This window comes from Ciconia boyciana, chromosome 15 (genome assembly GCF_034638445.1).
Source record: "Ciconia boyciana chromosome 15, ASM3463844v1, whole genome shotgun sequence".
Classification (NCBI taxonomy): Eukaryota; Metazoa; Chordata; class Aves; order Ciconiiformes; family Ciconiidae; genus Ciconia; species Ciconia boyciana.
Window position 1 is genome coordinate 9,506,731 of NC_132948.1, and position 13,725 is coordinate 9,520,455.

Consider the following 13,725-nt stretch of genomic DNA (forward strand, 5'->3'; position numbering starts at 1 on the left):
TGCAGGTCATGTGGAGACAGCAACAATATTCTTGCTAACTAGGGAGCATTGTTAGTATCAGTTGAAAGCCACAAATTTGTACATTTGGTAAGAATCAAATATTTGGTAAGAATCAGCCTGGAAGGTGACAGGCAAAATGACTTTGAGGGTGGAGGAGTTAATCCGTTAAAGGAATTAGGTCTTCCCTTGAAACAGGTCAGAATGTGCTGTTACTGTTTGAACTGGGTGTTTGAGTGTGCCTGTGCTGTTTGCTTAGATCCCGTTACTGCATCTTCGTGTTTATCTTCATTCCCTTGTGAACAGCCTCCTACGAATAAGACTTTCTGTATGTTAGTTTAGTCATGCTCAGCAGCTGGAATACAGCAAGTTGTGGGAGCTTGTACAGGACACAACTGTAACGTGGTGGCTGAAGTGAAGTGATTCCAAATATGGTTTTTTACTGTAGTTTCTGTTTTCTTAGGAAAGCCCAAAGTACAGAAATGTCAATACCTCAGACATTTTAGGCTCCATGCCATATTTGAAAGGCATATATGAATAATTTCTCTGTAAGCACCTCATGGATTCAAGGGTTTTTGCTCTGCTGTATTTTGTTCGGAAATCTTATTTGCAAATCTCTTATTTATGTGAAAGGGCATTATTTCTATGTTTGTTTTAAGAGTATGGAAATGCCTAATTAAAGGCTGTTCCAGGTCAGTGAATTGAGCATAGCTGTGTAAAACAGGTCAATTCCTACAACCTCTTTGCTCTGGTTTGTGTGCGTATCACATTAGTTAATGTTTGAATGTGTTTTGTAAGTACTTTATAATTGTTCATAGTGTTTAGGTTCTGATAACAGGTGCCTGTAAAACCAGTGCTTTCCATACTTTAATTTAAGCCTGATAAACTGTTGACCAACCTTACCTCATCCATGAGGAAAATACCTTCTAATTACAGGTCTGGTCACAGAAAGTGTAGAGTGATAAAGCTAGTGCTCAGCTGGACTGTGAATGGAGAACATTTCAGTAAAGGACCTTTTCCATAAAGTATCCTGCTCTGCTCCTGTTTTCAAGTCATTTTTGGGGGTGGTCCTAGAAATGCTATTATACCATAGCAGCATAAGGATGAAGTAGGTAGAGAAGACTGTAACAAGACACATGAGGGAGTGAGATCATAGGCTTGTGGGAGATGGAAGGTTTCTCTGAGGCTCTAGGATCAGCAGTAGATCCAGTAAATCCCAGACATTACAAACCACTTGGACAAGAATGGGTATTATTCTTACAGAAGGCATAATTATAGTGCTCACCAGGGCCTCAGGGTATTTTCCTCTCCATTGCTACCATCATCCTTTCAGGATTAAGTTTAAACCAGTTAATTTCCACGTGTGCTTCTAACCCTGCAAAGCACTGAGAGGCACAATCACAGCTGTGGTACCAATGAGAAATTGAGCAAAGTATTGTCAGCATAGTGAGTCGTTATGGGCCAAGGTGCCTCTTGCAGCATTTTAGGAGTCCCTCCTAAGTATGGGGTGGGGGGAAGTAAGCTGGGATTCCGAGGGATGCTGTGTCTGAGGCCTTGCGTAGGAGTCAAGCTGTACTCCTTACGGCCCCATAGGACTTCTCCGAACAAGCGATGCACCGTTACAAGTTCTCACCTCCCACTTCACTGGTTCCCACTGATGAGTCAAGGATGATCAACTCTGGTAAAGTCTGCAGTAAAGTGATAAAATCAACTAGGAACCTGGCCTTTTCCATTAATATAATTGTCTAAACTGATGTCAGCATAATTGTTGATTGAGAGATATACCACATTGTGCCATGCCGAGGTTTATGGCCAGATGTAGATTCAAGATGTTATAACAGCTGAAGGTTCAAGAGGAGAGAAAGCTACAGTCACTACCAGTGTGAGCAAATGATTATTTTTTTTTCTGTAGAAATATGACTGTTGTTTTCCCAGGATGGGAGAAAACTTGTCCTTATACAGGAAGACATTAGTAAAGAATGCTACGGCCCTAGCTGTGTGCTTGCTACGTGACACGCGTGCTTGCACTGTGTATGTTAACCATGAGCAATGTTTAATCTTTCATATGATTAAGTGTTCAACAAAGATGAAATTTGGTCAAGGTAACACATATTACTGTGGTATAGTGGACAGTGGATGCTGCATATCTGACCCACCTGCCAAACAGAAGGGAAGTTCTTTCTAGAGTGTGCTTCTCTCTTCAGGTATAAACTGTGATGATCTGGAAGAGGAAAAGCATAATCTCAGTGCTCAGTTATTGTCTCAGTAGGGAAACAACAAAATTTTATAAGTCACAATCAAATCTAGAGCTTGTCCATTATTATTTGTGCTGTAGCTTTCTTCTGTACTGTGTATGTGTCCAGTGATGACTTGCAGGGAGGATGTGTGAAGTGTTTGGAGTCCATTGTGGTGGTGTTACAGAGAAGTAGTTTAGATATCTCTCATCACTGTGCTGGGGACATCCAGAACCAGTGTTTGGGCAGCATACCTCAGATTTCTACAGCTCAGGATTAATGCAGGCACATGTTTCTGGCTTGTATGCAGCCGCTTGTTCTGTTACGTTCTGATTGCTCCCCTACAGCCTGTTTGAAATACTGCTCACTAAGTTAATGCTGATGTGTTACCCAATTTTTTAATATCTTTAGTGCTTCTCCTTCTACTTCAAGTATTTTTCTCCTTTTGTGTCACTGCATAACTCCACTGGAACCTTTTATCTCTCCTCCTCTTGCCTTTCACCTGCCACTCCAGTCTTTATGCTCTATAAACCATCTTCTAGCCTTGCACTTGTTTTTTCAAGTGGTACATTAGGCATTGAATTCCCTCTGTCTCAATTCTCTGACCACCACAGTAGATTCTCTTGCGTACTCCTAAACGTCACTGCTGTTACCTAAACCCAAGCTCAAAACTAAGCATACACAAAATGAAAAATTAATTCTCTTTCAATCCACTTGCTCTTTTGAGTCTTTTAGTCTTGCTGAATATGTCATTTTGATTGTAAGTGATGGATCTCTGACATAGACATTGTACTTCTCCTTCCCTGTTGTCCTCTACAAACAAGATCTTGCAGTAGTTTGAGATATGTTAAGCTTGTTTGCTTTTTTTCTCAATTTCCTGCCAGACATCTCTTTCAAAAAAATGACCTTTTCTTCCGTACATGTGTATATATGCTTGGTGTAGACACTTGCACTTTAAATTCAAGAGAGTTTGCCCATGCAAAATTGGGATATACAAAAGCAGGCCAACTAGTAGTCTCTTGTGGAAAATTTGTCTTGCAGTATTTGTCTATGTTGTTAATGTTGTGAAGCAAGGGTATAATCATTATGTGTCTTGAAAAGGTGAACTTGAGCCAGTTCTGGACTGTTACTGATAATGTTGTCTGCCAGAATATGGATGAACTTGGGTTTTCTTCTCTTTTTGTGAAGACCAGTTTTGCTGACGTTCAAGGAAGTTGCCACGCTTACTGTGGATACAATTTGATTCCAGGGTTTGCAGTGTGATTGGTCTAAGAAAGTTTGCAAACATACTGGTTTTGGTTCCTTTGGAAGGAGATGGCTAATACTACCAAGGGTTACTCTAATAATGTTCTGTTTCTTACAATCTTTTTCTGAGCTTCTACTGCTGATCAGAGGCAGTAGAGTCATGAGCAGGTATGGTTTTGGGTTGACTCTGCATGGGTGTTCTTACTGTAGGCTTTCCAAATATGTAGCTTTAATGTGAGTACATTGAAGAGATGAGATGTTGTGATGTGTGTGAACTGGTAGTTTAGAGAGCTATGTTTGTGGGGAGCATGAATCCTCAAGTAGCCAGGCCATTTTGGGTGACTTTTGTCTTGTCTTTACATCGGACAGTAACAGTCCCAGTAATAGACCACTACATGGTCCATAAAATAATAGTCCAAGAAGCCACTGTGCATTTTTTATTTCTGAAAATTGGATAATGGACTGCCATTAGATATTGTAGAAGACTTTTGCGGTGCTGATTAATTAGACATTCCTATGATCAAAATCCGGACAGAGTAACTTACTGTCAACTGGACATGGTGTCCCTTTCTGATTCCTCTTCAAACTTCTCACTAGTGTTGCTGCGTGCTATTTCATAACAGTTGGGTTTCACCTCGGAGTTGGCAGTGTTCCACTGAGGAGTAAGCTGTTTGTTTTACTTTATTTTTCTTAATGTTCTTTATAATGCACTTTGGGGCCTTTGACATGGAAACATGCTATTATAATCTCTCTTAATTTCTTGAGAGCTGAAGAATGAGCCACAGTCTAACAAAATATTCTCGTTGGTCTGTGGTGATTATGATGGTAACATGAGAGTGCTCCAAAGTTCTTGTTTCCAGTCAAATGCAGAAATAATGACTTTTCTCAGATGAGTGTTTTTGGGAAGGAGAGTGGATGGAAAGGGATGTTCTGTGCTAGACTCTAGGCAGCTATTTGCAAGGATTCGAAGTGCATCAAATACTGTATCGGTGGTTATCAATAGGATTCTGCCTATTATGAGTGTGCAGTCCTAGGTCACCTCTGCTATGCCAGTCAGTATTTTATGAATTATTATGTAATAGGGACAGAAGGTAGCATATAGTCTTTATATCAAGGAGAATGACAGGCTATTAAAATCTGACTGGTAAATTTTTTGCAGGGAGTTGTGCTAGGGCTGCATAGCTGCCTGGCTATTTTTGGTTGCTGTTCACCTTTCCCATTTTGGGAGCTTCCACTGATGTTAATGGAAGCTCCTTGGCTGGAACCTTTAGGGACCAAGCGACGAAGATCAGTGGAGAGCATCAGAGAGGAGAGTTTTTGCCTTGAGTGTCTGCTTTCAGATAGAAGGTGACAGCATAATGTTGGATTTTTAGTTCTATTTCTCTGCAGCACTCTACCTAATTCTTAAAAAATGATATAAGATTGAGAGTTGCTGTATTACTTGTAGTACTGGGGTAAAATTATTAATTTTTTTTTTACTTTTAAAATGTGAACATGATGCTTCCTTGATATTTTTCGTTGTGGGCACTATTATGATGCAGTCATTCTTCTTTAGAGATGAGAGAAATAATGTCTCATTTGCTGGCAATGCCCACTGTAAGGTTATCTCCTTACTCACTTTTTATTTTCGAGGCATATATATTTAATCTTTTCCACACCAAGTTGCTGTAGAATTGCAGAAAAATATGTATGCCTTCTATATCACAAAGCAAAATATCTGTTCAGTTAATAATGGAAACAGATGCACCATGGTTTTGCCTTGGAGCTTGTAGTCTGTTTGCCCCATAGCTTTATAAGTTAATATTCTTTTTTATTATTCTCAGATGGATGATTGCATCCTTGAAGATACAGTAGGAATTTGCAGGCCCCTGAAATCTAACAAGTTTGCAGTGTTTAATAATACTTGTTTTATAAAATTCAAAAGATAATGAGATTGTATCTTTCTTTTAACTGTTCAGAAAAGCTTTTGTTACTGTTAATTTTACCTTCTTGATTTACTAGAGATGATATCATCTAAATATTCAAGTGTATCTTAGGAGTGGTGGAATAATTTGTAACTATAAATCAGGCGAGAGTATTTCTGAGTCTCCTGAATAGAATTCCTGCTCAATGTTGGCTTGGCTTCATAAACTAGGATTGTTTTGGGAAGGAAAAAATACTCATTAGTCACCAAGAACTGAAATAAAAAAGATCAACTTCAGAAAAACCGTACATGGACAGTCTTCTTGCTAAGGTTGGAAATGAGGGTTGTGAACAGTGACTATGCAGTGTCTGTACTCCCAAAGCCATTGATCCCCATTTAGCTGAGCTCGTGGCTGGTGTGTGGTCTGAAGTACTCTGCTCACAGGGCAGGGCTGTGCAGTGGCCGTGCAGGAGCTGCTCCGCCGCACTGAGAGCGTGCTCCAGCTGCAAGCTGTCGGACCAGCCTGTGAAGGAAGGACAGGCTGGTTCCACGTTCACTCAGTCATTACCACTATCAACACAGGCTGGTTTGACACTGATCACTCATGAGGAAGAGTTTTCTAATTCATGACTAATCCCTGAAGCCACACAGTGTATGTCTTTCTCTCATCTATAGGATTTAATTGTAGCCTTAGCTAATGTTTAGCAGGTGCTTTTGTTCATGTCTTTCAGCCAAAAATGAACAATGTCTTATTCTACTGACTTTTGACTTTTTCAGTCCTTAATCCATTTGTTCTGATATTACTCCAGTGCTATTTTAGTATTAAGAATAACATTAAATTTGTGGCATTTTATTCTGTGTTGCTTTCCTTTTTTTGAGAGAATTACAGTTTTTGAGAGTATTACCAAGGGGAGAGATGTTATCTCCTGTCTTGTACTAACCCATGAAACACATAGGGTTGTGCAGTAGTACCAGGGTTTATGTAAACAGTAGAAAGCAGTCATTGAGGAGAGAATTGATGACACTCGCTTTGGAGTTGTCTGTATTGGAGGCTGCGTTGGCAAGTTTTTGCTGTGAAAGCTAAAAGATGCAGACATACATGAGCAGACATGACAGGCTGTCCAGCATAGAGTGACGTGATCGTAATGTCAACAGACCTGTCAATTCATTCAGCGAAAAGTAATGGCATAGCTGAAGGTGAGGCAAGGCGGGATGTATTCGTGTGGATGATATTAAAGCAATCCCCTTGGCTGTCCTTTTTGTCTTATGCATATGTGCAGCTTGCTCCTATTCTGGAGGTCTATCTTCCTCTTTAAAAACCTTTGTAATTGGGAAGCTTAGAAGATGGGTATTCTTGTTTGCAAATGGTCACAATGAACATTCCTTGTCCTCAGTTTACTTCTGAGTTGCGCTTGTATCTAAGCTGTGGGAATGAATTGGATATGCCATCCAAGCTTATCTGTTCTCAGAGCTCATTTCCACAATATATTACCCTCATGGAAACTGTTTCCTGTTTTCTGCTCGTCTCTGTTTCCTCCTACTTCTACTTTTCTGGTGCTGGCCTCTTCACTTTTTCTGCATACACAGCCTTGTTAATATTAGAACAGGAGATTTTTTTTTTTCCCTTTGTAATGTCTGTGGCAATCTTCCTGTGGTGTTTTACCTTGTCAATTCTTCCATCTTTTTTGTCTAATCTTGCCCGTAGTGTCCTATGTCCCTGGAATACCCCTCTTGGTGCTTGTGTCTCTGCAGTTTCAATATTGCACGTACGTTCCTCAGGCAAGTCAAAACTATTTTGGGATGCAGTGTGACTGAAAACGCTATACAGCTGAGTGGCCAAAATCTGTCTTATGAGCAGGTGACTCCTCTGTCAGGGCCTCATCCTGTAGCTGGCAGAGGGGCTATGAGCTGGATCCTGCATGTGGGAGCACATGAACTGCTGGAGATCTGGGCATTCCCTGGGACTTAGCTGTGTGCCTTGCTCAACACTTGCTTCAACAGTGAAGGGATGGTACTCACGGGCATTGTTCTTACCCATCTTTGAGCTACGCCTGGAAATCATCCTGCGCTCTGCTTTGCCTAGGGGTAGGAACTTTACTTCCAAGGACTTTACAGTTAATGACTTTCTGTTTGTTGCTTGGTTTCTGGTTTATTTTTATTTTCCCAACCTTGATGGATTTTAGCACTTCATTATTACAGGGTTTTGTTATTGAGAACTGTGTCATAAAAAGCAGTATTTTCAGTCTTGTTATTACAAATACGTGCACCTTGAAGGACCTAGTGTTCAGTTAGTTCAGAAGATAGGAGTTGAAGGTACTAATTGTAAGATGAGTTTGGACCTGGAATATAGACATAAGTAGGGAATTAAATACATTATCTGCAGAAGCAGAGGTTGTCTCAGATACTTGAGGGAAGATTTTCAGTTTGCATGTCTACCAGCTCTTCAACAGTACAGGATCGAAACTATATTCTTGTTCGTTAATCTTTCTGTTGAGGGTTTGTCATCTGGGACACCATTTGTTGGAGCATTGGCTCAAGCCAGTGATAGATCCTTTCACATTTCTCCCAAAAATATTGGGACTACTGCGGAGGAAATCTAGAGGTTATTAACACAAAGACCCTTGGCATCTAGTGAGGGCAGAGGTCAGGGAAGGTGTGATGAGACTGAAACCCAAAGAGCAAGAAACAGTGAAACCAAGTACACTCCAGTGTGAAATTTTCACTGAGGAAGTATAATTTGTAGGAGGAGGCTACCGTGTGGTTGTACTAAAAGCATACACTTGAGGAACAACTGCGTTGTTGGGATTTCATTTTATTTCTTATAAAATGAAGGATATTTCCTTTCTTTTATATAGGAGTAGAAAGCCAGGTTTCAGCTCAGTTACTCCTTTTACTTAAGTTGTAAATATTTGATAACAAATTGTATTTACAATTATGTTGATCATTCCATTAAAATAACTTGTTGCATCTGCCAGCTCCAGTATCTTTGTGCGTCTGCCAGCTCCAGTATGTTTGTACATTGATCTGTGCTGAGAGAACTGCAGTGGGAAGTAGTGGTGAGGACTCTTCAATGTTCTGCTAATAACGGGCTGTTTCTGACCTGTCTCCTGCTACCACTCAGTTGTGTGGGCATGGATAAGGCATTTCACCTTTTTGAGATTCAGTTTGTTTATCTCTAAAACTGACAATTAAGCTGAATTATCATGTAAATTGACCCTGTGTGTCAGCACCTATCCAAAAAGTTTGCTTTGGGGACCCAGCAACAGATTTGCTTCAGCACGTGGTTTCCATTCTTTCCCCCAGCCACATAAATCTTTGATTACCTAGTGGAAGCAGTAGCCCCAACTTCCTTGACCTTGGATCTTTTTTCCTTCCTAAAGACTAGCATCAGGAAGATAATTTATTTTTTCCACTAGTTTGCTCTTAGTACAGACTGGTGTATTTCATGTGAGGTGGTGAACTACTTCAACTGTGAAGAGTTTTTATAGTGTTGATATAGGTAGTTGCCACACTACCCTTATGTGGAAAAAAAAATATTCCTCTCTAGTTGGTTATTCTTGATTTGGAAGGAATAAATGGACTGGATCATTGTGAGCGACTCTGTAACTGAAATTATACTAACTGGAGTGGGAAAGATGTAATAATACTGAGAGCTGCCAGAGCTATGAGCCACCTGCTTTTTTATATGCGTCACATTTATCATGTGGAATCAGACCTGTAAATTGACTGAGCACTGGAACAGGTTGCCCAGAGGGGCTGTGGAGTCTCCATCCTAGGAGATAATTGAAAAGCCATCTGGACATACTTCTGGGCAGCTGGCTCTAGGTGGCCCTGCTTGAGCAGGGGAGTTGGACCAGATGACCTCCAGAGGTCCCTTCCAACCTCAGCCATTCTGTGATTCTGAAATTCAGAAAAATGTATTCAGAGTGATGAGCTTGTGTTTCCAGGGAGAAAATTCTAGTGCTGATTTCTTTTCCTTCCTGTCTTTCTCCTCCCAATATGCCCTTAAATGAAAGCCCCAGTTCTGCCATCTGCTGTGGCTCAAGGACTTCTCAGATATAGCTTTGCAGGCCTTTATGGTCTAAAGATTGTTGCGGAGGAGAGCTTTCGTGGCTGCTAGCTGGAGAACCCTTTAGGCTGAATAGCATTTTCCTGCTCCCTCACTGATCTTGAAATGAAGGAAAGCTGCCACAGCTTTAATGGAAAGTACTGCAGTTAGGAGAAAATTGACTGCCCCCTATGTTGCTTTGCTGTCTGCTGGTTTATAAATTGTAATGCTTTTCATTAAAAAAGAAGGGGGGGGGAAAAAGTGTCAGGTCTCTGTGGGTCCCAGATCATTAGGAGGATCAATTCCTTTTTCACTGCAGAGATCAGAGGCTACAGTCTTGCATAGCCAGTCCTTCAGCTGCTGACATACCAAGCAAACAATGCAGAAGCAGAGGGCTGGTGTGTGGTTGCCTCAATTACTATGCCTGGATTTTTGTTCTGATAGAAAATTCTTCCCTCCCTTTGGAGCTGGTGAATTGAATTTAGTCCCTTGCAGGATTGGGTCAGAACAGTCTCCTCAGCTCCAGTACTGGAAATGTTAAATCCCTTAACTTGGGGCTTGCAGTGAAAAAGATTTTTTCAGTTGCTTCAAGAAGTTGATAATAGGATATGAAACTTTCACCTCTGAAGGAGGGCTGGTAATAATTTGAAATTGTTGACATCTGAAGATATATGCTCTGGTGCTGGTGTGAAAGAAGTTCGATGTGACTCAGTCCAGTTCCACAGCCCTAGCCCACCACCACTGCTAACATGCTTTGCAACCCAATTGGAGGTGCCAGTAGATACATCTGAGAGCCAAGTATATTGAACAGACTGAATTTACTTCTTAGTCATGGATGTGATTGAGTCACAAGCTTATGTGTTCTCAGTAAACACTGTAACTGTTCTGTGAATAAATAGAAGAACCCAATTTACAGAGGGTTGTAAGACTACATCATAAGATGCTGTTCTTCTATAGCTAGTCTTAAAGTGTGGCTACGAGCATACTGTTTAACCTTTCACTGCTTTAACCTCTCATCCCCTGCAGAATGGGGTTCATGGGGTTGATAAAATTTGATTATAAATTGCTCTGTAATACTACATAGTATGAGGCATTCTCAGTTCTTTCTTTCCCTCTCTAGGGTGGATACATGCGGTTTATACTCCAGTAGATTCTCTGGTGTTTGGTGGAAATATCCTGCATAGCTTTAATGTTCCCATGCAGCTTCGCATCTATGAAATTGAGGACAGAACAAGGGTAAGGATACTTGATTCTCTTTTTAACTGAACAGTTCTTTGTGACTATGATCTGTCATAGTCTCTCTCTCATATTCCCTTCTGACAAACGAGAACTGACGGGCATCTCCATGTCAGAGTCGTTGAAACAAGAGGTAAACGTGAAGTAATGAGACTTTCAAATGTTGGCTATTTTTAGTGGAATGTACTCATCTGTTTTTCCCTACTTCCCACAGACGTGTCCCTTCTGTGTCTTTTGTCTGCCTGTTAAACTTTCATAAACACCTTCCCTTTTGCACAAAAACATACTGTGCTTTACAGACCTTTGTACCAGTATTTCTGATAACCCCTTGCTTATCATCTCTCTGTGCACACCTGGAATGGATACCCAAGCCTGGAGAACTAATGGGACTAGGATGGTTCTACTGTCCACAGCTGAATTGACAAAGCTGCACAGAAGTTGTGTATGAAACATCTTCTATACTCTGCAGGATTTTCTTCTACAATGACTCGATACTATGCAAGAATTTCTCGGAACAAAGAGAGTCTGGGGTGGGATGTTAATCTGACCGCTGTGATGTTCATCTGGCTGTAGCATCTACCTGATGGAAAGAGTAATACATCTTGGAGGAGGTTACTGTGTGTCCTCTTTGTTGGGAGTGAAAATTTTGTCCTTGATTAATAAACAGGATACGTAGTAGTCATATACTTTGCAGTTTTATAAAGCAGCAGAATCTGAAGGAAGTGCCACTATTTTAGTAGGCTATTAAATAAGCTATGCAAGGCAATCGTAGCATTGTGATGCAAAAATGGACTAGTGGTATGTGCAAACTCAGATGGGGACTTTCTGTGGCTGACTGTTTCGGAGGCGTTGCACTGAGGCAGTGCTGGTAAGCCACTGGCACAAGTGCCTGCTGTAGTGTTAATGGAGATTTGGGCTCACAAAATGGCAGGAATTTGCAATTCTTCTTCACTAGAAGGTCTTAAAATGGTATGTCTTGGACATCAGTACAGTTCACTGTTGTTCACCTCTACAAGAGGGCACAATTCTGGCTCCAAGTGAGCTTTTACCCCAAATCGCTGTCTTTGCAGTGGAAGTGCATAGGCCTGAAGCAACTATGTATTGTTTTGAAATGCATCTTTGACTCAGCGAGAGGAAGGGTGTCCTCCCCCCAGCCTCTCTCTGCCACTGTTGTGTTAGGAAGGGACTACTCCCTTACTTCACAGGGGGTACAAGGCCTGGTAATATTCACATTGCAAAACAGTGGTGGGAGCAGTTGGTTTCCTGGAGTGATTTTAATGAAGGGAAGGAATATTAAGCAGAAAAATGAATTCTTAGTGGAAGAGAGATGAAGGCAAAAGCTGAAATTCAGGGGAATTAGAACAGGGGGAATGTAACAGAGAGCAGAAGTGGAGACAGAGACCAGAGTGGAGTTCAGCCTGGCTTTGAATAGGCATCCCAAGGCAAGAATGTCAAGTGTCTTAAGAAAGAGTAAAGGGACTTGGACAGGAAAAAGTTATGATGGCAGAAGCAGGAAGGGGTGCACTGTGGCTAGACAGAGGTGCTAGGCACAGGAAGGTTTTCAGAGTGGCTGTAAATAAGAACTTGCAATATATGCTGGATATATATGCTGCAGGTGCTCAAGGGGAGGGTGTGTTGTTGCCGGGAAGGATGCTAGCACAGGCAACTTGCATGGAGAATGCAGAAGTGAGGACTGGGAGGAAGGATTGATGCCAGAAACAAGTTATTTCCATTGATGTCTATGGGGATGATGGGAAGGAAACACTCTTTTTTGTGAAGTAGTAGAAGAGCTGATGTTTTGTTCCCACAGGACTTGAGCAACCCCAGATCACACACCTTGGGTTGTAACTGCTCAGTAGTGCTTCATGTCAGGCCCTTCTCCTTAGGAAGCTGGGTGCAGCTTTGATCAAAGCTTTTATATCAGGAGGCAGATTTCCCCATAACAGTCAAGTATTTTGGTACCTTTTAGGAACTTACCAGCCAGTTAACACTGAAATGCCTTTGAAAAGTCTCTAGCACCTACCTATAGGTAGGAAGGTTCTGCGACTTGGGTATCTGCCTCTTTGAAAATGTCCTGACAGAGTTTTTTGGAAAGGGATACTGCAACATTTGGAAGTCCCAAACCCGACCTTTACTCTTGTCAGTTTTGGCTTAGATTTTCTTCAAAGCATGTGTAGTTATCAGTTATCATTTTCCCTCCAAAAATACTTAAGTGCTTTAAAAAAGACTAATGAAAGCCAACAGCCCAGAATTTCCACGACTTCATAAAAACAATTTCAGTGCTTTATGTTGCTGTGTGCTAGCAATGTATTATGCACAGCCTGTACCTGTGTTCACAAACTTCTGCTCGTAGCCAGCTGTATAATAACAAAGTTGTGTGAACAGTCAAAGAATAGCAAGAATTTCTAGACAGAAACAAAATATAAGCCATGCAACTAAGGCATACAGAAGTTTGATAAAAGGCAGGAAAATCAATGCTGTTATTTAGAAATAATAACACCACCACCCCCCCAAATGTCATGCAGGAATCTTGAAGGGGTAAATGTTTTCAAAATAGAATTCTAGTGTGTACTAGTTTATTTGCTTTGCCAATCAAATCTTGTAATTTCTTTGTTCAAATAATTCTGTTCATACACTGGCTAGGACAGCAGACTCAGTACAGTATGTAGTTCACACAAATTTGCCAGTGTGAACATACTGCAAATGAGTTTCTCATCAGTATTGATCTTTCCATTGTGTATAGCACAGAAGTAAATTACATGATGTGATTGACGAAGTAATTTGCCACACTCAAATCAAAGTGTAATACAGGTGTGTTTCCCGTCTTCATTTTGCACAGAGCAATTTTATGGAGGTTTCACTGTGTTTAAACCTGCTATATAATGCTTAATCATCTTTGATTGCTGATATTCAAAGTCATTTTTATGCTAGGTGTAGTTGTTATTGTCTTAGCAGCTAAGACAAGAATAAATACATGGTTGCAACGGTAATGCTGATTTACAGCCTGATAAAATTGCCTAGTTTATATACTTGTCATGCTTATTCTAGCTTAATTTCTCATA

General features: G+C 40.8%; 1 protein-coding gene across 11 annotated transcripts in view; it reads left to right on the forward strand.

The window, feature by feature from the left end:
• The window catches only part of KDM2B (lysine demethylase 2B), a 130,237-nt gene that overhangs the window by 52,526 nt on the left and 63,986 nt on the right, over positions 1–13,725 (forward strand). For all 11 annotated transcript variants that reach the window (XM_072880317.1, XM_072880322.1, XM_072880315.1 and 8 more), the window contains one exon: positions 10,548–10,663. In XM_072880317.1, coding sequence (XP_072736418.1) covers positions 10,548–10,663 — 116 coding nt within the window. The remainder of the gene's footprint in view (positions 1–10,547; positions 10,664–13,725) is intronic.